General features: G+C 44.1%; 1 protein-coding gene across 1 annotated transcript in view; it reads right to left on the bottom strand.

Moving 5' to 3' along the window:
* Window positions 1-276: 276 nt before the first annotated feature.
* Window positions 277-27,712, bottom strand: part of LOC133378906 (vomeronasal type-2 receptor 26-like) — a 32,444-nt gene continuing 5,008 nt past the window's right edge. Inside the window, exons 3-7 of the mRNA XM_061613520.1 lie at window positions 8,845-8,922; window positions 7,192-7,269; window positions 5,516-5,743; window positions 3,367-3,493; window positions 277-1,193 (exon numbers count right to left, since the gene is read on the bottom strand). Of these exons, the coding sequence (XP_061469504.1) occupies window positions 277-1,193; window positions 3,367-3,493; window positions 5,516-5,743; window positions 7,192-7,269; window positions 8,845-8,922 (1,428 nt within the window). The remainder of the gene's footprint in view (window positions 1,194-3,366; window positions 3,494-5,515; window positions 5,744-7,191; window positions 7,270-8,844; window positions 8,923-27,712) is intronic.

Below are 27,712 nucleotides of genomic sequence, written 5' to 3'. Positions count from 1 at the left end.
TCTTAGCACAAAAGCACAATTTCATGGAAATGTTGCCATACAGATAAACAGAAGAAGAAGATGACTAGTAGTATAAAGACGAGTGTGGCTGATCAGGTATCTAGTGCATATCAAAGTGTGATAAAGCAATACCTGTGAAACAGTAAGCTCAGAGGGTCTGAGGCCATTGCAGAGTCATGCATTCATTTTCATCATTTCTGATTAATACAAGACAAAGAGAGGTAAGGAGGTAAATTCCCAAGTCAATAGTGTGAGTTCCATTATTACTGAATGTTTTCAGAAGCAGATGGCATCCTTAGTTTTTGTCATCATGTGATCCTTTGTGTTCTGATCAGGCCTCAATACAATAATGTAGCACTTGGGAATAAAGATGCAGCCCAGAAGCCCAGCACTGGAGGCCAAGATAGAGAAGACCTGCACGGCTACCATGTATTTCCCTTTTGTGCTCAGGTAGGTGGGCACAAAGGACACCCAAACACTGCAGAAGACCAGCATACTGAAGGTGATCAGCTTGGTTTCATTGAAGGCCCCAGGCAGCTTCCTGGCTAGGAAAGCCACCGTGAAGCAGATGGTAGCCAGGAAGCCCATGTAGCCGAGGGCACAGTAGAACATGGTGAGAGACCCTTCACTGCATTGCAGGATGATCTCTCCAGGCTGGGAGTGCATGTCGGAATCTGGGAATGGGGGAGAGATCCCCAGCCACATGGTGCAGATGACAACTTGGACACTGGAACAGGAAATGACAATGGAGTTGGCCAGACTCTTCCCCAGCCATCTCCTCACTCTGTTTCCTGGCTTTGTGGCCAGGAAAGCCAGCACCACAGTGATGGTTTTTGCCAAGACAGAAGATATGGCAACCGAAAAGATGATGCTGAAGGCCGTTTGTCGGAGCAGGCAGGTCTCTTCCCTTGGCTGGCCAATGAAGAGGAAGGAGGACAAAAAGGAAAGTAAGAGGGAGATGAGGAGGATGAACGAGAGGTCCCGGTTGTTGGCTTTGACTATCGGAGTTTCTATGAATTGAATGAAGATTCCTAACACAAAGCCTGTAGTTAAGGACAAGAAGAGGGCAAAGGAAGCCAGAAGGACCCCCAAAGATTGCTCATAAGCCAGGAATGTGGTAGTCTTGGGGACGCATTGATCTCGATCCTTGTTTGGATGTTGATTTTCTGGACACCTGGTACAACGCTCTGCATCTGTAAAGAACAATAGGTCATTACTATCTTGCTTATATCCATTCTCTACCTCTTTTCATTGACAGAAAGAAATACCAAAGTGTTTCCCATTATAAGAAAAGATGACTATATCCAATTAAAATAAATGAAATTAGTGAAATCATTGCAGATCACCAAGGAGATCACGAATGCGTCTTAATAATACTGAAGGTCAGGGAAATCCTATGAAGAATAAGAATAATGTATACCTTATATCCATCTGCACCATTTTTAAATGACAGAAAAGAATGTCAAATTGGTTTACTATAACAAAACATAACTATATCCAATAAAAATCAATGTGACCAGCAAAATCATCACAATAATTAACAACATCAAGAATGGATATTCATAATGTAAAGGGTCAGGGAAATCCTGGATGATCCTTCAGTGGGAGGAAACACCCCACCATTGGTCCCTCTCTGATCTCAGTAGGGAGGGGCTATTCCACATGTTAGGAGACGGAGATGGTCCTCTTTCACACCTCACAATAACCACATCAGGTAGTTTAAGGTGAGAAAAAAGGACTGGCGTTAAGGTCAACCTAGCATTCCTGCATTCCTCCTCCATTGATTCACTGATGCCCGATTGGCCTGTAGGGATCCTGCCTGCCAGCTGGATTCAGTTGCCCACCCACGCTATAGTAAGTGGGAGGCAGAACTGTGGCAGCTTTGTTTCACCTTTGTCTTGGCTTTTTGAAGTAGGAACTAATAAAGACTTGCTTGCAATTGACTCACATCGGGACACTTTTCAGTGGCCAACAAACTCCACTTTCATGCTGATTGGCTTATAGGACGCTGGAGACATAGGGAGGCTGTTGGGACCTGGCTCCCAATAATGTCTAAGATCCCGGGACTCTAGACTACCACAACCCTAATCCTGGCTTTCCTCCAAGGAAACAGAGCTGGCATGGAAGGTTTTGCAAATAGTTTTATATTTCTTTCATGTATTACTTGTTGTAGTCCCATCTTACTTTTTAGAACAATACAACAATGGAACCAGTTACATCAAGACGTGGTGGGTTTCCAACAGTGTAGGCATTCAAGAGGCACCTGGGCAGCCACCTGTCAGATATGCTTTAATTTGGATTCTTGCATTGAGCAGAGGGTTGGACTCCATGGCCTTATAGGCCCCTTCCAATGCTATGATCCTATGATTCTAATCTATTATGTTGCAACAGTTTTCAAATAATTTATGGATTATTTTGTATCGTGCTTTCACTGTTTTACATAAATATTTACAGATTTTCACCATTTATAAGTCATTTTAAATAATATTTTAAAATTTATTTTAGGTGTGATTCTGGTTCTTTCGTCACTGAAGACACAATTTAAGATAATTTGACCTGCCTTCAAATCACTGTTTCCTGTTTCCAAAATCAACTGAGACAGCTCCCTCTGCTCTGCTCTGCTCTGTTAGGAGTCAGGAAGCAGACAGCAAAAGGCAAGATGGTGGTGGATGGCAGCTTGGCTGGCCTTTTACCCGTGCAAACCCAGTTGGATTCCAAGCTTGAGGAAGCAGGGACAGCTCAGGAGGACAACTTAGTACATCAGCACCTGCGCAAGGTGGATACCTGGGAGCGGGATTTGAAAGGCCCCGAGTTCGGAGCAGATCTACAATGGCTGAATACTGAAGGTCCCCCATCTCTGTACAAAGACCTTTGTGGAAAAGTGGTGGTGTTAGATTTCTTCACATACTGCTGCATCAATTGTATTCACCTGCTGCCAGATCTTCATGAGTTAGAGCAGAAGTACTCTGCTAAAGGTATCAATCATTCTTTTTATTTGCTCAGAATATAATTTCCTGGGTTGCTACAGATGAATTTGCTGAGTCCACGCACCCACTTCAAGAAAAATTATGTATGATGATACCTATATGAATTTAGGGAGACATTTATTATTAAAAGCCATAATCTTTTAAAATTGTTTTAAATTGTGTTTATTGTTTTTAAAAGATGTGTTTTTAAATTTGTATATTTGTTATTAATGTTTTTAGTTATTGTAAACCGCCCAGAGAGCTTCGGCTATAGGGCGGTATATAAATACAATAGATAAATAAACACATTGTGGGCAGAACGGGGTGAGGTCCTCTTCCTGCTCTCCACTTCATAGCCCGGAGATGGCTTCTCCAAGACCATTTCTTTCAAGCCACTCACCTTCCTGAGTGGAGATTGTCCCTTCCGCGCACGGAGCACAAGCATAGCAGCAAATCGGCTGTCCTTCTTGAACCACCTTCTTGTATCCAGGGAGACAGCTCTTGCTACACCTGGAGCGAGGGACGGTCTAATCATAAAGAAGGTGCATCAATAGGGAAGTGTTATGAGTATTTGTGTCTATGGAACTCATTTAGAGGATCTGGGAAGGACCCGACAGGATCTCCTCTAGTTCCCATGACCCCATGGACCAGGGAAGCCCCTTTGATGCAGAACATCATGCCAAGGAAGCCTCCTGGGTGTTCCTTGTTTGTTTCAACCTTTCTATCCTCCTTTCTGTGCATAAGTATAAAGTCAGAGGACAAAATTTACAGCAACAAAATAACCCCAGAATAATGTGTTCTAAATTATTATTATTTTATTATATATATTTTAAAAATGTTTTGAGTGCTGACAAAATGGGGGAGGGAGATGAGCTTCTCATGGGAGGTTACTCAATTGTGGAAATCTCTCTCTCTCTCTCATAAAAACAACAATAATAATCCCACCTTTCCTCCTTAAAGATGTATCCATGGTATATTCCCTCCCCCTGCCATGTTATAGTTGGTAGGTCATTCATTCATTCATTCATTCATTCATTCATTCATTCATTCATTTATAATTCACCCTAGAAAGAGGCCTGTGGGACAGAAAACACCAAAAAAAGCCCTGAAAACATATTTTATAAAATACATCTTAAAAAAAAAAATCTTAAAAACAGAACTGTGGTCTCCCAGGTCCTAGTCTGACATTCTAACCACTACAACACACTGGTTTTCTTTATAACTGCAGGTACTACAGTGTGTAATACCACACTGTAGGGTACTGCTGGTCTTGAATGTCAAGGCAAGGGGCACAGGAAGGACCAGAACCCTGATGTCACGGCTGGAAAAGGCTTGTTAAGAAGAGTGGTGTAAATGGCCAGTTGATTGGCACTGGGTGAGTGATTGAAGACTTCTGGAATCTGAGGCCAGGATGCCCAGCCAGGATACAACACAAATGTTTTCAAAGGTTTCAGGCTGAAAAAAAGCAACAACTAGAGTTGCATATTTGTGCAATAAGTATTGATGGATTAATGGCTATTATGTAGTTTTGCAGCATCTGAGTGGTTGGATAAAATGTCATAAATCTGTGAGTAAATTAATGTGGTGGCCAGCCACTGCAGATGGAAGCTAACCCTGGCTCTTGTTCAAATCAGCACCACTGTCTGCTCAATGCGACAAAAGATGTCCAGGGTTCTAGGAAGGAGGGCAGTCCAGTCAGGACAGCTGGTCGGACTGGTGAGGGGGCCTTCTCATCTGCCTGAGCTAGTGGCCAACCACTGTCACTAACCCCAGGTTTGCTGTAAATCCTGAATTTCCAGGAATCCAAAATATTCAGCAACCCTTCATGGATATAAGAGGCTCCCTGTTGCAAAGTTGTTGATGATGATGATGATTGTTCTTACAGATTTCTTAGTGGCTTGTTACCCAAATGTCTCCAAGCAACATAAAACATTCTTAAAAACAAAAATAAATATATTGTAACATTAAATAAAATAAAAACAACCACCACCACCCCATACAACCACAGGAAGCATTGGCAGCATACTCAAAACAAAACAACACCATCTCAATGTGTCAAATCCCTGGGGCAAAAGGTAAGTCTTTCCCTGGTGCCAAAAGGATGTCAATGGAGGAGCCAGGTGGCCCTCACTGGGAAGCACATTCCACAGATGGGGAACCACAACTGAAAAGGCCCTCTCTGTTGTCACCATCCTCTGAGCCTCCCTCAAAGGGGGGGGCTGGAAACAGGCCTTAGAAGAGGATCTAAGGGTTCATTGGTTTATATCAGGAGAGACTTTCCAACAGATACTGGGATCCTGAGCTGAAAAGAGCTTTATAGTCAAAACCAGCACTTTGATTTGAGCTCGGAACTGTACAGGTAGCCAGTGTAAGTGCAACAGGATTGGTGTTATATGATCTTTACACACAATACTATACGAGGGGGAGGTGTCTGGACTGCTAGTTCCAACCCCTGTACTATATTCAGTAGAATTTACTTCCTGGTATATGGTATATTCAACAAATAATTAGAGCTTAAGAGATGCCATGTGGAATAAAATGTCCTCTACCTTGTTAAACTCCTTGGGCCACTCAATGGCTTCCGGGTTAATCGTGAATCTTATGCCATTGGATGCCTCTCTCTCTATGCGCCCAATATTCACTCTCACTTGAGATTTATTGGGAAACATCACCCAGTTCTCAATATCATAGTTGCCTGGTAGCTCCCCATTCTCATCCAAATACAGTCCGCCAATAGAAGTATTCGAAAACTGGACTTCTCTTAAGAAAGGGTGAAGCTGGAATGACAGGGAAAACAGCAGTATCTAGAAAGCATGTAAGCGTGTTGGATATCTCAGCCCTGCTGATTTGGAGGCCATGAATTGGGGTGAGAGCACATGTTATCTAGATATAAGCCCTATTCAGAAATTCTATTTATTGATTTAAAAATTGTAGACTACCTTTTTTATAAAATAATGAGGCAATTTACAGAATGAGGTCAACACAAAAGACAAGAACACATTTTTGAAAACTCACAAATGCTACAGATATTTTTAATAGAGACGCTACTAAAAATCAGTGCGGATACCCTCGTGAATAGGTATGTTATAACTAGTTGGTGGAACACCATTATTGCAGGTTCCTGTTGTATCTCTAGTAGGCATGGAAGGATCTGTCAATTTTGGTTGTCTGAGTTTCTCATTTTCCCAATCAAATTCAGTTCTCCACATTTTTGCAATTCACTTATTTTTTACAAAAACAACTTTAGTGCAAATATCAGCCAATAATCACATTTTTGCATGAACGTGCATATTTTTCAAAGTTATTTCTCCTAATATAATGCATTTTTGTATGTTATTTTAACTAATATATTTTTAACCACATTTTCCCCTAATATATGCATTTTTTGTAAACATTGCTTGGAGAAAGATGACTGTCGTTCAGTCTTCATACTCATTTGGAAAGTGCAAATTGGAAAGATTCAGCTTTAAATGTAAACTGAATTGAATTTCACCCTCATTCCTAATCTCTAGGGAAGGTTATTCCATAATACGGGGGCCACTGCAGAGAGGGACCTCACAGGCCTACAGACAGTCAAGACCAGCACATGAGTGGGACGTGCAGTTGTGCCAAGGAGCTCCTCTAACTTGTGCAAACGTATGAAGGGAGGGGGAGCTTTTGCATATACAGGTTTCCACCTGAAGTCCAGTCGCTCAGGGTTCCGGATCATGTGGGAGCCTGAAAATGTGACGGCTCTGCCTTTCCTTCAGAGTGCAGAAGTTTTTCGTACCACTTACGCAACACCACAAACAAGGCCAACGTTTTACATAAAATTTCTTTGTGCTAATTTATGGGCACAGATGAAAATGTAGACATTATTCTTTCAATATTATTTTCCAGGCAGATGAAAAGCCCTTTGACTCATATGATCTTTTTGTGTTTTTGTATTGTATTTAATACAACAAGAAGTTGTTTCGTATTGTCTTTTAAAATAGTTTTAGCTGTTTTTATTATCTTTTGGAATTCCTATATTGTCTATGGCCCTGTGTTCTTTTGTCACAAGGTGGCATATAAATGCGTAAATATTAATAGGAGGGGAAAGCGCTCGGGTCCTGCTTGTCGGCTTCCTGTGGGCATCTGATTGGCATGGTGAGAGCAGATGGTGCATTGGATTGGCCACTGCCCTGATCCAGCAGGGCTCTTCTTAGGATATGAAATCATTAACTAAAACTACAGTACATCTCACTATAGTGGGGGAGACTGTGAGCAGGAGACCTGCATGCTGGCTCAATCTGTGCTCCAGGTAACGACTGTTGATGGGCAACTTCAAGGACCAGAAGAGGCAAAGAATGACACAAGGAGAGTCCAACTTCATCTAAGAAAACTGTATCTCTCTAAGGGCACCAGGAAAGAACCATTGCAGAGTGGAAGAGCAATACAACGAAAGCAGGCAAAAAGGCTGGCCTCTGCAACAAGCCCTTCACATTGGATTTCCCTGAGAAGTTCACAATTTTATTTTTATCTCACTACTGTATTTGGTTTGCAGGAATTATTAATGCTGCACATTTTATTCGTACTTGGCTATGCTGATACGTGCAGTGCCCCTCTACCTCTTTTCATAAATAAATAAATACTATATTTGATTCAAAAGGTGGGGCAATGGATTTGAGACTGCAAAAAGGGAAAGGGGATACCTGCCACGGCTGTAGCCTCTGAAGCTCTAACCTGCCTCCTCCACCCACCCTCAGCATCCACTTTGATCTAGGTGAATATGCAGCATGTAAGGCATGCGCCACGACTTGGATGCTGAAGTAAGTGCTGTAGCTGTCCTGAGACAGGGCTCTCTCAAGCTCCTCTTGGGGCAGAGTCCCCAGGCGCTCCTGCTCTGTGCATCGTTTCCAGCCTTTCACGGACAGCACATGCTTTGAATACCAACAGTGAAATGTGCCCGTCCAAAATTGTTGGAGATTTTGTGAAACAGGATTATAGTAGTGATGTTTTGTCTTTTTCCCCATCTTCATTACAAAGGACAAAGAACCATGGATGGACTGGAAGTCATCAAAATTATAAAAAAGGCACGAGTTGATGTCATGGAAAGCTGTTGTGATCCAGAGTTTTGCCCCAATTTCTTTCTCAAGGGTTCTTTTCAGTGCCATGATCGAAAACCATCCCATGTGAGTGCTTTCATAGTAAACAAATATATTGATTTGTCTCCATGTGACAAACAATTCACTCGGGCTGAACATTTGATCTGGATTCTTTTCAGGTATTCTTTTGGAGAAGGCAATGCAAATGCCCTCGCTGATCATCAGAGATGTTAAAGCCCTCAAAAACTTTTCTCCATTCTCATTGTCTGGAGCAAAGAGCCCGATCCACGTCCATCCAAAATGCAGGAGCAACTTGACAATCCCCGGGTACTGAGTTTCTTCTTTGGGGACCACCCGGTAGACAAAAGGGAACTGGGTTTTATCATCAAGAGCCTGACCAATAAAGCCATAACTGATCTAGTGAGGAAAGGAAGAGATTATGAACAGGTATTTATTTACCTGAAATTATTAATATGTAAAATAAATTGCTGGGGCTGACGGGAGCTTAACCCTGAAATAACCAGGGTGCCAGGTTGGTAGAAGAAAGAGCCCTTGGTCCATAGCTCAGGATTGTCTCCCTTAGAGAGAAAGGGAAATTTTATACAACTGAGTTTCTCATCTGCCCCTCCATGTTCCTCCAACTTTAACACCTGTGGGATTTTGTAGGTGCCTGAGATAGTTGAAATCTGTTTGGAGATTGCAGAATTGGCTCCCTCAAGAACAGCCAGCAGGTTTTTCCATTTTCCACAGCGATAATTTGGAATATTGCTTTCTCCACCTGCAAGCAGGCCTATCATGGCATCAGAAGTCACCCTTGCATCAAAATAGTTCTCATAGAGGTTGTAGCCCAGGGTGATGTTGGGCAAGAGTCTGGGATCCTGGTTGATCTCCTGGATGGTGAGCATGAAGGACAAGATGTGCCAGTAGTTCCTAGATGTGAAACTGCAATAATAATAATGATAATAAAGTATAAATAAAATGGAAAATTCTCCAAGTGCTACTTCCCATTGAATGAAATCAAAATGTTGCATGCTTTTATACATCTGAGGGCCTTTCCAGACAATATACATCCCACAGTAGCTGGTCCCTAAATAATGGTTTTTATATCTATAGCGGGGAGTGACATTAGACATATGATTGTTGCAAAGTGAAAATGCATTAGCTACTAAGAATAAAAATGAGGACATGCACCCTCCACTGCAGAAGAGAAGCACACAACCGTCAAAGAGTTAAACTGATTTTTTTTTAAAAAAGGGGTTGCATAAATGCCACTTTGCTGAAATGGAGAGCTCTGGTAAAGGAATAATGCTGTGCTCTAAACCTCAGTTACCTTACAGGAAGCCATACTGAAAAACAAGAACTAATTTTCAGTAGTCAAGGGATGGTATTCTGCTAAGACGCCATCAGCGCAAGGATTTCTGCTTCCACACTGGCCTCTCCAGTCTGTACAAATCTTGTAGCTGTGCTCCAAATCTGCTCCAGAGGATTGGGGAAACCCCTACAATAAATTTAGGAGGTATGGGGAAGAAAGAAATTTAGGAGGGAGAACACTCCATTGCACAAGCAGAAATCCTTGTGATGATGGAACAATTGCCTTAGCAATACTTAGGGCTGCACTTTAAGTGAATAAAGGACACTTTCAGCCTAATTAATTATGGGAAGTCCAGCCCAGGAATGAAACAAACCATCAGGAGCCTGCAAGGACTTCTTGTGCCCTTTCCGTGAGTCTCCCTTTTGCAAGTGAAATCAGCTGAGGGGCACCTCACTGAGAGGGAAGTCTTAGCAATCTGGGTTGATGTTGGGGGCCAGAGAAAAAGTCTCCAGAACCAAATTAAGTCCCCAGATGCACTGAGTTACCCTAAACTTTCAATTGGGGGAATTCTTGTGTGGTTCCAGTTGGAAAAATATTATCTCTGACTATAATCTCATTCAGTTACAATGGACAAACCGACTGAAGGAAAGTCGTCTCGTCATTCCGTTTTCTCCCTTTGGGAACTGTTCTGTCCTCAGTCTCATTGCAAAGGCAGTGCCAGAAGTGGGAAGCCAATTCTGCTGATATCTTCCAGGAGATTACTTCAGAGTGGGAAATGTAAAACAAAACAAAAGACTGACACTGCCTGCGCACTCCCCCTTCCCTCCCCTCTCCTCTCTCTAAATATCCAATTGCACAATGGCAGAAGAGGTGCAAATCAAGCACATACAACCACACTTGCTGCCTTCATATTCAGCAGTCGTGCTTGGCACAGAGGGAGAAGCTGTGGGCTGGCATTTGAGTTTAGACCCCCATGGAAGGGCCGCTTTAACTTCCACCTGTGCTGAAGCAATGAGGCTTTTCTTTGGGGGGAGGATGTCTTATCCCATTTCATGTGATCCTACATGATCGGATTCTTTTGCACTCCTACATTTGATTCTTCAACAGTCAACACAGCCAGCAGAGCAGGTAGAGCATTTTAACAGGGAACCACGAGATAGGACAAGTGGGGGACCTGTAGCCCACCAGTTGTTGCTGGACTACATTAGCCCCAGCCAGCATGGCCAGTGGTCAGGGATGCTGGGCGCTGTAGTCAGGCAGCATCTAGAGGGCCACAATCTTTGCCGCACTGAAATGGGGCCAATTCTCCTGCTAAATAGGAATCATTGGAGTCGGGGTGGCGAAACATGAGATCTGTCTGCACATAATTAATAATTAATTATAATTACTGCTCAAGCCTGATTGAAGGAGTTTGTGAAAAGATGTAGAGATGTTGCGTTAAAAATGCTTTTGGAGATATGATACCACTAATGAGGAAGTCTCCAGGCCGGTAGAAATTGAGTGCTTCATTCTGTTCTCTGATCAGATTCAAGGGGCATTTTGTCTTCAGGTTCCCACAGGCTTCACGGGGCTCTAGCAGAAGCAGAAGCAACGGAAGCAGCAGTGAGATCATTCTGGCTCTGCCTCCAACTCTTCCTGTCTCCTCCAGAGTCAGCTGAGCAGAAGAAGCCACATGTTCTTGTAATTCCAAAGCTGCAGTGGCTTTGCCACTGTGGGTGGTGTTCACTTGTGGCTTCAGAGCCCTTAGACCTCACTCAGGCACGTCCCCCAGTTTCTCCTGCTCTCAATCTGGGCCTTGACTCAGTGTGTCTCTGACACAGAAGATATTCTGGGCACCAACATTTCCCCCAGGCACAGGGCAATGAATAATGATGCCCTTGGTGCTGATGTTTAGGCAATCTCCAGGAATATTTTTTGAGCTGGCAAGAATAAATCACCATGATTTTGATAATTATAAGGGGAAGAAAGTTCATCTCTGCAACATCCTGGAGCCGCCCTGTGTGGTTCGAGGGGCAGGTGCAGAGCTGGAAAAAAACATGTTTGTGAGAAATCACAGATGCGGCTCCAAAGTTTGACACGAGTGAGGGAAGGGAGGGGGTGAGTTTGGAGTGAACTTTGCTGAGAAGAGCGTTAGAAAAGGCCTACATCTGGATCAGAGCTTGGAAAAGTTACTTTTTTGAACTACAGCTCCCATCAGCCTAATCCAGTGGCCATGTTGCCTAGGGCTGATGGGAGTTGTAGTTCAAAAGTAACTTTTCCAAGCTCTGATCTGGATCAGACCAAAGGCCGTTCTAGTCCAGCATCCTGCTTCCTGCAGCAGCCAATCAGACAGCTCTGGGAAGCTCACAAGAGGAGCAGGACAATAGCCCTTTCCCAGGTTTGTTCCCCAGTAAATGGCATTCAGAGACATGCAGCCTCTTCTGTGGGCAGTTGTGTAATCCCATTTTATAACCATGTGAGCTGGTGGCCACCACCACATCTTATGGCAGCGAGTCCCACAGTTTGACTTCACACCCTGGACAAATTCATTAAGATGACCAATGGCTACTAGCCATGATGGCTATGCACTACCTCCACAGTCAGAGTGGAAGAGGGCTATTGCCATAATGACCTGAAAGAAGAGAATGCTGGACTACCCTGCATGTAGATTTGACCCCCCGAAAGGAGCTGAGTAACACGCCCTTTGACTCCTTTCCAGGGAAAACTGATCTCAGATGGACACAGGAGAGTGCCAATGGGATGGAGTACTGGGACAAGAGATCCAATCAGCAAACAGAATCCCAAAGGCCTGCCTTCCTGCTCTGAGGAGAGAGGGTGGAGCTGGTGAAGGGGAAAGGGGGAAAGTCAGGCTTGAGGGGGGTTTTGAACGGCCATGACTCTGTTGCTGCAGCAGGCCTGGAAATGGGGATTGTTGGGGAAGACTAGGTAGTCCTGCAACAGCAGAATGAAGTTATTCCCTGGGTAAAAAGATGGTTGGGCTTGAGGGGAATCAGAAGGGGAGTTGGTAAGAGTCTGGGAAACAAAGGACAAAGAGATCTGCTGAGTTGGTGACATGAAAGAAAGTTGCTCAGAGTCACTGAAAAAACTGCTGAAAGGGTGTATGAAATTGTCATCTCTCTTCAGAGCATCTACTGCACCTGCTCACAAATTACAGTAGGGCCCCACTTTATGTTGCTTCGCTTTACAGCGCTTCGCTAATACAGCGGTCTCAATTAGACCAATTAGACTAAAGTCCCACTCATATGGTGCGTGTTCCACTTTTACGGCAGTGTTCGGGCATTGCATGCCATTCTATTCAATGAGTTCCGCTTTACAGGGTTTTTCTCTTTACCAGCAGGAGTCCGGAACGTAACCCGCCATATGAGTGGGCCCTACTGTATCATGATCGCTCAGACTCAGGGCATGGGGGAAGGGAAAAGACAGAAACATGTTCAACATTGGACAAACCCGCAGGGATAAACATACAGCACCTGCCACGGAAGAAAGGGAGAATCCAAATAGGTCTTAGGGAAGACTCTAATTTCCTCCTTTGCAGCCGTGGGTTTAAAGCTGAATCGCGTGGCATCATGTAAGTGGCTTGAGGAAAAGGGGGACAGTTCTGGATCCGGCCCTCCAGCCAGCTCCACTTCAGTACCCCTGAGCTATGACCTGCTTGCAGACCTCCCTTTGGAGCATCTGGGTGGCCATTGTGAGAACAGGATGCTGGTTTAGACGGGTCATTGGCCTGGTCATTTTGTAGGCTCTTCCTTTCCTATGTTCAGGGGGATTTGATTAAACTTTGCACAACCATAGTTCCCATGCTTCCCCCCTTTGACTCTGCAAAATCTCAGCACAGGCTCTCAGTACCCTAGGGGATATTTTATGCACCAAACTTTACAAGCAGAGTGCAAGAAATTACCTCACTTTCCCCCTGATTCTGACATTTAGGTGTTTGGTCTCTCAGGCAATCTTTGGGCAAATCCCTGGAGCTTTGACAAGAATAAGAATAATTATAAGGAGGAGAAGCATCGCCTGGACCCGCTGTGTGGCTCGAGGCGCAGGTGCAGAGGTGGAGGAAAACATGTTTGCGAGAACTCACCAAAGTGGCTCCCTGGTCTAGACATGGATCAGTGTGTGTGTGGGGGGGGGAGGTGAACTTGGCCCTTAACTGACAAAGCATCTTTACAGGGTCAAGACCAAGCTATTCTTCTAGGATCAGAGCTTGGCCATGCTGGCTGGGTCTGATGGGAGTTGTAGCTCAAAAAGTAACTTTTCCAAGCTCTGTCTAGGATATATGTGAATATTAGGGCTTGGCATAGCCCCCTAACCCAATCTGAAGGCTTGAATCGCCCCCAGCCGAATCCAGGAAACACCCGGTCTGACCCAGATGCAACCCCAAATCATTTTAAGGGTGGGGCTAATGTTTAATGAGGCCCTTTAATATCCTAATTAAACATATGGTTGGGAGGGGGGAGGCGATGCTGCATCTCCTCTCCCTCCCTCACCCCCCCAGTTTCCCCCACTGCCAATGTAAGTGCACCATGGGCTTGTAGTGCTCAGTGATCTCAGTAAGGCTTAAGATCATGTTACCCCTTAAACAGAGGACAACTGTTTCTGCAGATGAACTGTCATTTACCAAGACAGAAGTGAATTTTTAGTGTGAGAAAGTGAGGGTGTTACACCAAAAGGCTCTTTACATCTGGAGGAAACTCCAATAATCACCAGATGAGAAACCAGGATAAAAACAACACCTGTATTGATTGATTACCTATATCTTTTGCAAAAGAGAGACGAAGAATTCGGCTAACGCCAGAATCCTAGTCTGAAAGCATAGCTACACAGATTACATTGATATATGGCTCCAAATCCTCCTCACACATAGCCCCTCCCATCTTGTTAGCAACACTTCTCAGTGAACTCTATTGTCTCTGCATTTAGCGTTCTGGCCTTGAGTACTTTTGGTGCTGTTCCTCGCGCTATCTACCTGGAAGGTGTCCCGTTACATGGGAAGAGCAAACTAGCATTTTAAGTATCAAACAGCAACTGAACATCTAGCCTTCACAGAGACTGTTAGGAATTTATTTTCTGCTTCTATGTGGATCAAGTTAACTCATTTTCTGCTGTGCCAAATCAACACTACATACTATAGTTCCCAAACTATATATCTCATTTATCACAAGGGAAAGGACAAATCAGAATGCAGAAAATGTGGGGTGTCATTGAGGATCACAAAGAGCCTGCACTCTGTACTCTTTTTCAGGCTATGTGCAAACTAGTTGTTTGCCACCGACACCATTATGTCGGGCTGCACTTTGCAATGTATTTGCACATGGCTGGACATATCTCCCTTTGCCACAGCTGATGTCAGACCTTTTATGACCACTCACATCAGAGTGCTGAGCCCATTACTGTCCCATTGTTAAATACCTTATCTTGGAAGACAATCTTACTTGGCCACAAGTGATCACCAACGAATGAAGATCAATGATTTGCCTGAGCCTACAGGAAAGCGTTTCCATTGGACACACCTCAAACTGTCAACGGGGTTGATAGCTGATCAGGTGTGTAGTCTGTGTGAAGCTGACTGAAACAAAGTTTTGGAGTAAAAAGGGGCAGTGTTTGATTAATGTCATGTGCCCCCAGTTTCAGAAAACAGACGTGGAGACGTGCCAAAACCACTACAACTGCGATTGTGCCTCCAGCCTTATTTTTGCTTAGCTCCCAGTTTTTTCTAGCAGATTTTGGCTTGTTCTGAGGACTTTGGAGCCCCCTGTGTCCCTCTGCCTTGGATCCTCCATTAATCTCTCAGCTCTTCCCTGAACCCACAGAAAGGGCTTCCTGCCTGGATAGATAGCCATCATATTCTTTCTTTTCTATTTCTTGATGTTTAGGATAAGTTACTAAATAGCTGGAATTTAGCAAAGCTTTTAACTAGTCTAGCCTGGGGAATGTTTTAGGGGTAATAAAAGTAGAAATGCATAATAGCTTTAAAATCGTATTTTTCCTAGGTTTTGCGTGCCATCATTACTTTTTGCAAAGGTTACGATGCATATTGTTCCTCTGAGTAGAGTTACGTTTAATAGCTAAGTTTCATATTCGTATACTATTTTGTTTTTCCATGTAATTGTCATTTGCTTATACTGTTCCTAGCATTTCTCCCTTCCCCAAGATTTATTTATGCATAATAATGTACTGTTGATTTCTGTTTGATATAATTATGCTCATATCTTTTATAAACTGAAATGCATTCACTGGTCTTCTGGGGATGTCTTTCAGATAAATCTTTCCAAATAGATTTTAGCCTCTTAGGTCCTGTTTGGTCACAGCAGCATTGGGGCAAATTAAGAACCTTTATTTATTTGGTTTTTTTAAAAAATATATACCACTTGATTGTAAAAAACAACAACCATTAATTGGTTTACAAGACCTCTTCAGACATTCACCATAGACCATCCACATCAACTGCCAAAGGCCTTCCCCGCTGCCTGCCCCACTTAAAGCTGCTCTGCTGTCATCGTCCTACTCCCCACTCCTATGGGAAGGGCGTAGCTCAGTCATAGAGAATCTGGTTTGCATGCAGAAGGTCCTCGGTTCAATCCCTGCATCTCCAGGAAAGGGTGGGGAAAGACTTCCTGTCTGAAACCCTGGAGAGCTGCTGCCAATCAGTGCAAGCCATACTGAGCAAGATACACCAATGGCCTGACTCAGTATAAGATGGCTTCCTATGTTTTGTGTTCCAATGAAATTCTATCACAGGCAGGAAGTCTTTCGAGATGCAAGGATGGTGAATATTACAGGAGCCTTGCATCTAGCTGACTGTGAACTTAAAGCCAAGAGGAGTTGGGATGGCAGATCTCTCCTTGACTCAGAAGGTCTGGCCTTGGATGAAGAGGACAAGGACCTCCCTTCACTAGGTTTACTATGTCCAAGAACCAACTTTGCCAAGTCCATGGTGGAACCACTAGCAAAACTTCTCCCCTCTCCTGAGAGATCTTTATGAGGACTCTTTGAAGCAGTGCTATTGGGGGGAATGCATAAAGGAGGCCCCTGGGCCAAGAGAGAAAGAGGGAGGGAGAATCCATATCTTCTGCCCCATATGTCAGGTGTCTGGAGCAGAACCTCCTCACCTTGTGTTTCTGGATAGAAAAGATCTAGGAGCAGTGTACCAAACCTGTCCGTGATCATCTGAAACACCTCAGGGTGAAGACTCCACTCTGCCTGCTCAATGTCTTCCTGGATGAGCCAGTTGTCCCAAGAGATGATTGCCCACAACACGTGCTCTTCTGATAGGAAGCCGAGATAGATTTCTGCCCAGATTGGTAACAGATCCACTTTCCTCATATCCCCCTCTTTGTAGACATGGGCTTTGCCTGTGATGTTGTCCATGTGGACAAAAACATTGAGACCCTGAAGAAGGTGAGAGGGACTGAAGTGCCTGCCTGATTGTTCTCAGCTTTAGTAAGTTAATGGGTAGGGCTGTCCCTCCAGATACCACAGGCCCTGGCAAAAGTGAGACCACAGCTGAGCCCCTCAGCCCTGGAAACTGGCACCTGTCATGATTTAAATTTGAGGCAGATCTTCGATCCCCTTTGCCCTTTACAGGTGACAGCCACCATTGAAAGGAGCCATTCATGAGGCAGGAAGAATTACCTTGCAGTGGTGGCCTTCGGCAATGTCCTTGTGAAAACATAGAAGAAACCATTGTGGAATAGCCCCTGACCCAGGGAACAATGTCCATGCAACACACCATGGAATCCAGGAGCTGGGCTAGACAGACAACATCCATCCTGTTGGACATCCACCATGCAGTCAGAAGAACCACCCACTAACAGCATCTCAGTCTTGCCTGGATTGAGCTTCAGTTTATTAGCCTTCATCCAGTCCATTGTCGCAGCCAGGCACCGGTTCAGGATTGACAGCCTTACCTGAAGAAGATGAAAAAGAGAAGTAGAGCTGCGTGTCATCAGTGTACTGATGGCAACGCACTCCAAAACTCCGGATGACCGCACCCAACAGTTTCATGTAGATGTTGAACAGCATGGGGGACAGAACCACTGTGGAACCCCATACTGGAGAATCCACGGGGCTGAGCAGTGTTCCCAAAGCACCACTTTCTGGAATCAACCTGCCAAGTAGGAGCAGAATCACTGCCATGCAGTACCTCCCACTCCCAACTCAGCCAGTCGTCCCAGAAGGATACCATGGTCAATGGTATCGAAAGCCTCTGAGAGTTCAACTGCCCGAGTCATTTCTGTATTCCACAGATCAATGAGGGTTTTGATAGGAGTGCCAGCCCTATCAGCCGGAAAACTTCCCAGAGCCCTTTGGAAACCATCCGGATCCATTAGTCTCTGGGGGCGGACCATCTTAATAGGTCCCCCACCCTTGCAGAAGGGAAACACTGCTGTAAGTCTAAACTTCAACAAGCAATGATCTGTCCATGACAAAAGGACTGATGTAAGGCCCCCCACTTTCAGATCACCATCTTCATGTCCAGTTGCAAAACCCAAGTCTAGCGTATGCCCCGTTACATGTGTTGGGCCAGTGACATGTTGGAACAGTCCCATGGCTGCCATGGAGACCATGAAATCCTGAGCCACCCCAGTTAAGGCGGCCTTAGTATGAATGTTGACATCCCCCAGAACCAACAGTCTGCGGGATCTCAGCAGTACACAGGAGACAACCTCCGTCAGCTCAGCTAGGGAGTCTGTTGGGCAGGGGGGTGGGCGGTACACCAACAGAATCCGCAATCTGTCCCACTGACCCAACACAAGGTGCAAACTCTCCAGACCAGTAGTCGCATGGACAAGGAGCTTGCAGAGGGAGCTCCTATACACCACAGCAACCCCCCTCCCCAACTCTCAGATCTACCTTGATGCTGAACCAGATACCCTGGTGGGCATAGCTGGGAGAGACTAACTCCTCCCTGCTCACCCAGCCACCCACCCAGGTCTCAGGTATACATGTCAGATTGGCTGCCTTATCCACAATTAAATCATGAATGAGGGAAATCTTATTATGCACCGATCTGGAATTTAGGAGCAGCATCTGGAGGCCTGAGAGCTGGCTGATAGGGCAATCAACAGACCTGTATGTCTACGTGCATGCACATGGAGTAATTCCCCTTATCCTGCAACCCTGAAATTACCACCGGTGGGAGCCTCTATTCAGAGACTAGGGGCTCATCCAAACGGAGCGGGATAATCCAGGTTTTCCATATCTGCTGTGTCATCCGAGAGTCCTCACTTGCCTCTTTTCCCGCTCTTTCCCGATATTAAAAACACATTTTTTCTGACCGCACATGCAGCCAGAAGACGCAACATTCTTCTCGCTTTTTTCCGAGCTCCGCCCCTGACATAACCCACTATCATCCAATTGGTGGGGAAAATATGACGTGCACTCTCTCCCCTTCCACCTCGATCAGTTATGCATTAACGTGACAGCGTGAAAGTTTGAATTTTGTGATACTTCTGTAGTAGTGCCTGCAATGGAGTTCACGGAGTTTTTGGCTCTTGTGCACCTCCACTTACAGCTTTTAAATTTGTGCCTTGTGCAGCTGAGGGAAGTTTCCCTTCAGTTCATGTTGGCAGAGCAAGAAAGGGAGGCAGAGGAGGATGAGCTGGTTCATATGATATGGAAGAAAAGCTGCAAGCTTCCTCACCGTGAATGTCTGTGTAATAGTGATATGTGTCCCCCAGGTCCATTTCCTGGGTCTTCTGCCCCATTAAACGTTCTCTATACACACACACACACACGTCTGCTATGTTACATACTGTCTTGGGGAGGTGTCCAGAACTGTGCTTTTGTGATATAGCGCAAAACTGAATGCATTTTGCATGTGGCTTTTTGCATCTTGCCTTTTCTACTTGCCAAACACGCCCTCCGATTCCAATTATTTCTCCAATAAATGTAAATAACTTTGGACATGTCTTGCAGTGTATAGCCTCCTTGCGGTAAATGTCTGTGTAATAGTGATAGTGTTTCCCATTCAAGTTTACCCATCTTGCTGCTGCTTCCACAAATGTGCTTGCATTGATTTGCGCTATTATGCAAAATGGAACTATTCTTCTGCCTCGTTAAACTGCTTTTGATATACACACAGTATGATCGGATGGCGAGAGCATGTTCCTTTGCTGTCACCCTCATCCTCAGCGCTACTGCCACCCCACCTCCATTTACCAGCCCCTGCCTTTTTGTGTATATTTGATTCAGCAATGTTAACTGCGGTATCCGCAAACGTCGCCATTACCACCTCCTCCTGCTCAGCGCCCCCTCCCTCCGTGGCCAGTCCCCTCACCGCCACCCCCACAGGTCCCAGCTTGCTTCCCATCCCGGGATGCTGCTCCTGCAAACAGCTTGCAAAGACAGCTTCCGCCACCCTCTGTGAGGGAACTGATGGGGTTAGGGGGGGCAAGGAGAGCAGGGGGGTATAGGGGGGCTGCGCCCACCCCCGACACTACATTCCCCTCTCCACCACTACAGCTCTGACCGCCCCAGCTGCTGCCGCTCCGTCATCCACCCTTCCTGCTGCCTGATCCATGCCAGGACTTGCAAGCAGCCGCCGGCTCAGAGCAGCAGCTCGCCCGGCACTTTCCTTATCATTGCAGGCAGCTGGAGAGGCGCAAGAGCAACCCAGCTGTAGCGAGCCAGCTTCGGCTCCAAGCCGCTGCTGCTGCAATCTCTCCTCTCCCCCCTCCGTTGTCACCATGCCCCCTCCGCTCCCCAAGAAAAGGGGGAGCCGGCTCCGTAGCCCTCATGGGGACTCCCCCATCCCCGCTCTGCCTCCCGAAGGAACCCCCAGCCGGGGGGGGGGAAGTGGAAAGATGCAATGGCGGGCAATCACTTCTTTCTCCACTACCAACCAACGTTAACTGCAGTATCTGCTTCTGCGCAAAAGCGTATTTCCGCATCTGCGCAGTATATCTAGGGTTGCCATATTGCCCGGTGAGCCGGGTTTTGCCCGGTTAGCTGGGTTTTGCCTGGATTCTTTGCATGCCACCCGGCGCCCGGCTAGCCCTTTAGGTGGCCCGGATTCTCAGCTTTAATTTAAAAAATATTAAGTTTCTAGGTGGTCTGGTTCTCGAGATATACATAAAAACGTCAGCTGCCCCCGACTGTTAAATCTTTCTTTAAACATTACTGTATACAGTACTATAGCACTTTGTAGCTTTAACCCCGCCCGTTCAGGATTGCAGCCAATCAGTGAAGCCAGGATAGTTTCAGTTTCATTGACCTGAGGTAGTGTCTAGAAAACAAAATGGTGGTTTCCCCCCATTTATCTGAAAATCTCATAAATTGGGTAAGTATATACATTTCAATTTCTTTTCCTCTTGTGTGCAGGAGTCAGATCTTGGGCAGTGTTTTGAAAACTTTCCCAATACTTGCTTTTTGTAAAAGCAATGCTAATCCCATATGCCCAGAGTAAATCCCATTGAATTCAATAGGACTTACTTTTGAGTAGACATGGTTATGAATGTGCTGAAAATCAATGGGACTTTGGAGTGAATGTAAAAAAGAATTGTGTTTGTGTTCTCTTTCTGACCCCCCCCCATTTTAAAGCAAGTAGGCAGGGCTTACTTAGGTATTACAGTTTTTATTCCGCAGGAAACTAATACTGATTTTTTTTAAACTAATACTGATTTTTCTGCAATGACCAACTGGTTTGACAATAAACTATTATATGGGCTGTATGTATTTATACATCTGTAGTGTGTGCATGTATGGAGTCTTTCCAACAACCCTGTGAGGTAGGGCAGCTCACAACAAGAAATAAAGCCATTTAAAATCCAATAAGCATAAAAACAAGTATAAACAGTTGCAAAACAGCATAAAGTGACATGATTTGGAAGTTTGGGTTGTGTGAATGAAGTTGCTTATCACTTGAGGTTGCATGTCTGTCCCTGTTTGAGTAAGCCCCACTGAATACACTGGGACTTGCTTCTGAATAAATAAACCTAGGATTGCACTATAAATATCTTTACAGTTTGTGTAAATAATAAATATATTTGATAGTCATGCTTATATAAATATTTCTTCATTTATCATATTTTTGGTTTTTGGTTAGGAATCCTGACCGGTTGTGAGATGCTTAGTTTTCTGCCTTACTCATAGGAATCTTGTTGTGGTTGGTATGGTGTTGCATTTAAGAAATCATGGTACGGAATGGCCTGAATCAGTATAAGGCAGATTCCTTGGTTCTTAAAAGTGGGAAGAGACTCAAGGGCCACAGTGACTCCAACATTTATTTATTTTTATTTACAACATTTATATACCGCTTTATTGTAAAAAATCTCAAAGCGGTTTACAGAAAGAATTAAAACAATAAAATTATTGGCAAAAGCGTTAAGGACAGATACTTAAAAACATTCAAAATAATAAAACGAATAATGAATTAAAAACAGAGTTAAAAACACAATAGCTTCCACATGCCTGGAGAGGCTTGTCTCAAGAAAACTGATTTTAGCAGGTGCTGAAAAGAGGCATCTGCCTAATGTCAATAGGCAAGGAGTTCCAAAGTGTAGGTGCTGCCACTTAACAGGACTGATTTCTTACAAGAGCAGAACAAGTACTATGTGGCACCCATAACATGGAAAGCACAGCTTGAACTTGGCCTGGTAGCAAATCAGCAACCAATGCAGATTTCAGAGCAGAGGTATTATGTGCTGCTAGGATCTCACTCATGTCAGCAATTGTGCTGCAGCATTCTGCATTAACTGCAGTCCCCAGGTCAGGTTGTGCTGCATGGGGATTTCTGTGACCTTGGCTGACTGTCTGCTAGGATTTTTTTAGTTTGGGCTTTTGCTTATGAATCCTGACTGGTTGTGGGATGCTGAGTTTTCTGCCTTACTCATAGGAATCTTGTTGTGGTTGGTATGGTATTACATTTAGGAAAGTGATACTGCCTTTTGTGTTGTTTTTTTCCTATTTGCATCTCACTTATCTTTAACCTCTCTCCGTTACAGCCATAAAAGCCACAGCAGCATATGCAAGATACTTAACTTCCATTAGTGATAAGAGCAAGAATTTATAATTATTATTTCAATTAAAACAAGAGGCTTATCAATACTTTGAAGAGGACCAGATATTTATTTTCTTTCTGAGCCCAGGACTGGGTCTTTCATGATGCCCAGTGGGGGGGGGGGGAGCAGGAGAGTAGTCGATAAGACAGACATCCTGGCATTGGTAATCTAATTAGCAAGGTATGTGTGGGGTTGTTGCACACTTCCAGGCCCAGTTTCATTTTGAGTATGGAGGTGGAACCTGTGTAGATGTGGTTGATCAAAGGGAGAAGAAATTGTGAGTTAAGCAAAGCTCTGCTTTTATAAATCCTAAGAGACATACAGATACTTTGAATGTCTGAGTGCCTGCACCAGTGGAATACTGGAGGAACTTGTAAAACTTGCTGCAACAGTATTTAGAACTGAGCATGTAGTGTGAAAGACTCCTTTTCCTAACATTTTGGCTTCTTGTTTTTCTCCACCCACCACAACTTTGAAATACATCTTATATGTAATGGTTAACCATACTGCTGCCCTGACTTCCTTTATGTTTGTTGCTATTTTGTGTTTTTATTATGTTTTTATATTGATTGTGTATTTGTATTGTTTTTATTATATTTGTAAGCTGTGCTGAGCTCTGTTTTTAACAGCAAAAGGGCAGGGTATAAATCCTCTTAATCAATAAATATTCCATACTGTTGGAAACTAGTCTAGGCATTTAAGGCTGAAAATGTTGCTTTTAAAAAAAGATTTCTCACATCTTTCCCCAGTTTTTGGTGGTAATTCCTAGGCACAAAAACAAAACAACTGGACAATCCAAATATTAATATGCAAATATTTGCATAACATTTGCATAATATGCAAATAATTTACATAATGTGCAAATTAGCCTGACCGGATTTGTGGAACTGGAATATGGCAACCCTAAGTATATCCAATTGCTCGGATTGGTTAAGTTTTCCCGGGCTTTTCACACAGGCGTTTGCACACATGTGCAAACGTGAAAACACAGGATTGGATGGAAAAGAGGAAGAGGAATGGGGAACCGCCCAAGGACCGCCCATACACCAGCATCATCTCTAAAATCCATGGTATTGCATCCGAGCGGCTGAAGGCACAGCAGATGATTCACACTTTAAAAAAGATAATCGCATTTTGCGCGGTTGTGCCAAAGCGGATTTAACCATGCGAAAACGCTCTTTTGCGCGCGACTTCATCAGGACAACCACAAAATAATGACTACACAAAGCGATCATGTCACACGTTATACAGTCGTCTGGATGAGCCCTAGGAGTGGTTGGTTCTATGGACATGGTTCAGTGAAGTAAACAGGCAGACGCTTTATTTCATATGTCTGCTTTCCACATTACAGGAGACACAAAAGAGCTGCTGAAAATAGCATTTCCATGTTGCATCCTCCCACTCTGCTTCTAACATGTAGTAGCTACATTCAACACATAGTATGAAAGCCCTGAGACCTTGTACCATCTCCTAATCCATTTAATTTTTAACAACCCAGAGAACACAATAGCCATCTTGCCATTCTCACCTAAGAAGAGAACTATCTTAGCACAAAAGCATGGCCTTTAAGATATTGAGTCAGAAATGTGAGTGACAAAGAATGATTCTTGAAATGTTCATTTGGAAGAGAGACCTTGTTGCTAGTTCTTGAGACTGCTTGTAATCATCCCCAGTGGAAGAGCAGAGGTGGTGGTTGGTTTGATGAGAGTATGCCTGCAAGGGAACAACTGAAAAGGCCGACTGCACTAACATGGCAGGCCAATCCCAGTGGGTTGGCCCCAAAGGGAAACACTACCAGGGTGGTTTCTAATTTGAAGCTCTATTCTTTAGGGGTCTCCATGAGGGTGCAACGAGACCTCGTTTATGGCCCCAGCCTGGATGATCTGATGTATCGGTTTGTGCAATGCTGATTAGATTGACTTCTCTGTCCTAAATATTGGAGACAAGCCCATTGTCTGGAACATGATGACTTTTATTTGCTACTATTCTGTTTTTGTGTTGGTAATATTCTTTAGTCCAAGCTATTAAAATTAGGTTAGCATATTTTTATTCTTCTATACAGTTGAATGGGTTGATGTTTTGTATCTATTTTGATGATGAATATTTTGACCATATTATATTTTCCTTATATACTTAAGGTTTGATTATTTCTAATACATTGTTGAATTCTTATTCATGTTTTAATGTGGCATGTTGTGATCCACTTTAGGCACAATTTCATGGAAATGTTGCCATACAGATAAGCAGAAGAAGGTGATGATTAGTAGCACAAAGACGAGTGTGGCTGATAAGGTGTCGAGTGCACATCAGAGTGGGAAAAAGCAATACCTGTGAAACAGACAGCTCAAAGGGCCTGTGGCCATTGCAGAGCCATGCATGCATTGCCATCATTTCTGATTGATACAAGACAAAGAGAGGTAAGGAGGTAAAATCCCAAGTCAATAGTGTGAGTTCCATTATTACTGAATATTTTCAGAATCAGTTGGCATCCTTAGTTTTTGTCATCATGTGATCCTTTGTGTTCTGATCAGGCCTCAGTACAATAATGTAGCACTTGGGAATAAAGATGCAGCCCAGAAGCCCAGCACTGGAGGCCAAGATAGAGAAGACCTGCACGGCTACCATGTATTTCCCCTTCGTGCTCAGGTAGGTGGGCACAAAGGAAACCCAAACGCTGCAGAAGACCAGCATGCTGAAGGTGATCAGCTTGGTTTCACTGAAGGCCCCAGGAAGCTTCCTGGCTAGGAAAGCCACCGTGAAGCAGATGACAGCCAGGAAGCCCATGTAGCCGAGGGCACAGTAGAACATGCTGACAGACCCTTCATTGCATTGCAGGATGATCTCTCCAGGCTGGGAGTGCATGTCGGAATCTGGGAATGGGGGAGAGATCCCCAGCCACATGGTGCAGATGACAACTTGGACACTGGAACAGGAAATGACAATGGAGTTGGCCAGGCTCTTCCCTAGACATCTTCTCACTCTGTTTCCTGGCTTTGTGGCCAGGAAGGCCAGCACCACAGTGATGGTTTTTGCCAAGACAGAAGAGATGGCAACTGAGAAGATGATGCTGAAGGCCATTTGTCGGAGCAGGCAGGTCTCTTCCCTTGGCCGGCCAATGAAGAGGAAGGAGGACAAAAAGGAAAGTAAGAGGGAGATGAGGAGGATGAACGAGAGGTCCCGGTTGTTGGCTTTGACTATCGGAGTTTCTAGGAACTGAATGAAGATTCCTAACACAAAGCCTGTAGTTAAGGACAAGAAGAGGGCAAAGGAAGCCAGGAGGATCCCCAGAAATTGCTCATAAGCCAGGAATGTGATAATCTTGGGGACACATTGATTTTGATCCTTGTTTGGATGTTGATTTTCTGGACACCTGGTACAACGCTCTGCATCTGCAAAGAACAATAGAAATGTATTCCTTATATCCTTTCTCTATCACTTTCACGATGGAGACTATCCTCTTTCACACCTCACAATAACCACATCAGGTGGTTTAATATGAGAAAAATGGAGCGGCCTAAAGTCATTCCTGCTCCTGCAGGCACTTATTGATTCATCAATGCCCAGTTGGCCTGTGGAAAACCCGCCTACCAGCTGGATTATGTTTCCCACCCACGCTGTAGTAAGCGGGAGGCAGAACTATGGCAGCTTTGTTTCACCTTGTCTTGGCTTTTTGAAGAAGGAACTACTGAAGACTTGCTTGCAATTGAGACTCTTCTCAGTGGCCAACAAACTCCCCTTTCATGCTGATTTGCTCATAGGACACTGGAGACAGAGGGACGCTGCTGTGATCTGGCTCCCAAAAATGTCTAAGATCCCGGGACTCTAGACTACTATACCTCTGATCCTCTCATGCAAATGGTTTTATATTTCTCCCATGTAATACTCATTCTAGCCCCATCATAGTTTTTAGAGCAGTACAACAATGGAACCAACTGCACTGAGAGGTGGTTTGCTTTCCAACACTGGAGGCATTCAAGAGGCACTTGGACAGCCACCTGTTGGGTATGCTTTAATGTGGATTCTTGTATTGAGCAGGGAGTTGGACTCTATGGCCTTATAGACCCCTTCCAATTCTACTATTCTATTATTCCAATGCATTGTATTCTAGAAGTTTTCAAATAATTTATTATTTTGTATCATGCTTTAAGTGTTTTACATAAATATTTACAGATTTTCAACATTCATCAGTTATTTTTAATAACATTTTAAAAAATTATTCTAGGTGTGGTTGTGGTGCTTTCTTCACTGAGGTCACAATTTAAAATAGGAAAAGCAACACATTGTGGGTTGGTGAGCCCCTCTTCCTGCTCTCCACTTTGTAGACCAGAGATGGCTTCTCCAAGACCATTTCTTTCAAGTCACCCACCTTCCTGAGTGGAGATTGTCCCTTCCGCACATGGAACACAAGCGTAGCAGCAAATCGGCTGTCCTTCTTGAACCACCTTCTTATATCCAGGGAGACAGCTCTTGGTACACCTGGAGCGAGGCACAGTCTAATAATAAAGAAGGTGCATCAAGCAGGAAGTGTTATGAATATTCGTGTCTATTGAATTTGTTTAGAGAATTTGGGAAGGACCCAACAGGATCTCTGCTGCTCCCATGACCCCATGCACCAAGGAAGCCCCTTTGATGCAGAAAGTCATGCCAAGGAAGCCTGTTGGGTGTGTTTGCTTGTTTGTTTCAACTTTTCTAACCCTCCTTTCTATTCATAAGTATACTCAGAGAACAAGAGTTACAGCAACAAAATAACTCTAAAATAATATCTTCTAAATTATTGTTTTGTGATAATTTTTAAAAAAGTTTTGAGTGCTGACAAAAAGGAAGAGAGATGAGCTTCTCGTGGGAGGCTACTCCATTATAGAAAAAGCTTACTCTTTCTCTACCTGCTCGATCCTACAAAAGATGTCCAGAGAACTAGTAAGGAGGCCAGTAAAGTCAGTACAGCTGGGTCAAGATGGTGAGAGGACCTTCTCAGCTGCCTGGGCCAGTGGTCAATCACTGACACTAACACCTACTGCAAACCTTGCATTTCCAGGATTTCAAAATGTGCACCAACCCTCCATGGATATAAGAGGCTCCCATTTATGATGCTGATGATTGTTGTTGTTGTGATAGGCTTGTTAGTTGCTTGTTACCCAAAGGTCTCCAAACAACATAAAACATTGTTATAAACAAAAATAAATATATTGTACCATAAAATCAAAACAATAAAACAACCACCACCCTATACAACCACAGAAAAGTTTGGCAGCATACTCATAACAGAACAACCCCATCTCCATCTGTCAAATCCCTGGGGCAAAAGGTCTTTGGCTGGTGTGAAAAAGATGTCAATGAAGGAGCCAGGTGGACCTTGCTGGGAAGCACATT

This window comes from Rhineura floridana, chromosome 3 (assembly GCF_030035675.1).
Source record: "Rhineura floridana isolate rRhiFlo1 chromosome 3, rRhiFlo1.hap2, whole genome shotgun sequence".
Lineage (NCBI taxonomy): Eukaryota > Metazoa > Chordata > Lepidosauria > Squamata > Rhineuridae > Rhineura > Rhineura floridana.
Note: the sequence above shows the minus strand (reverse complement) of the source record. Positions and strands in the feature narration are given on the sequence as shown.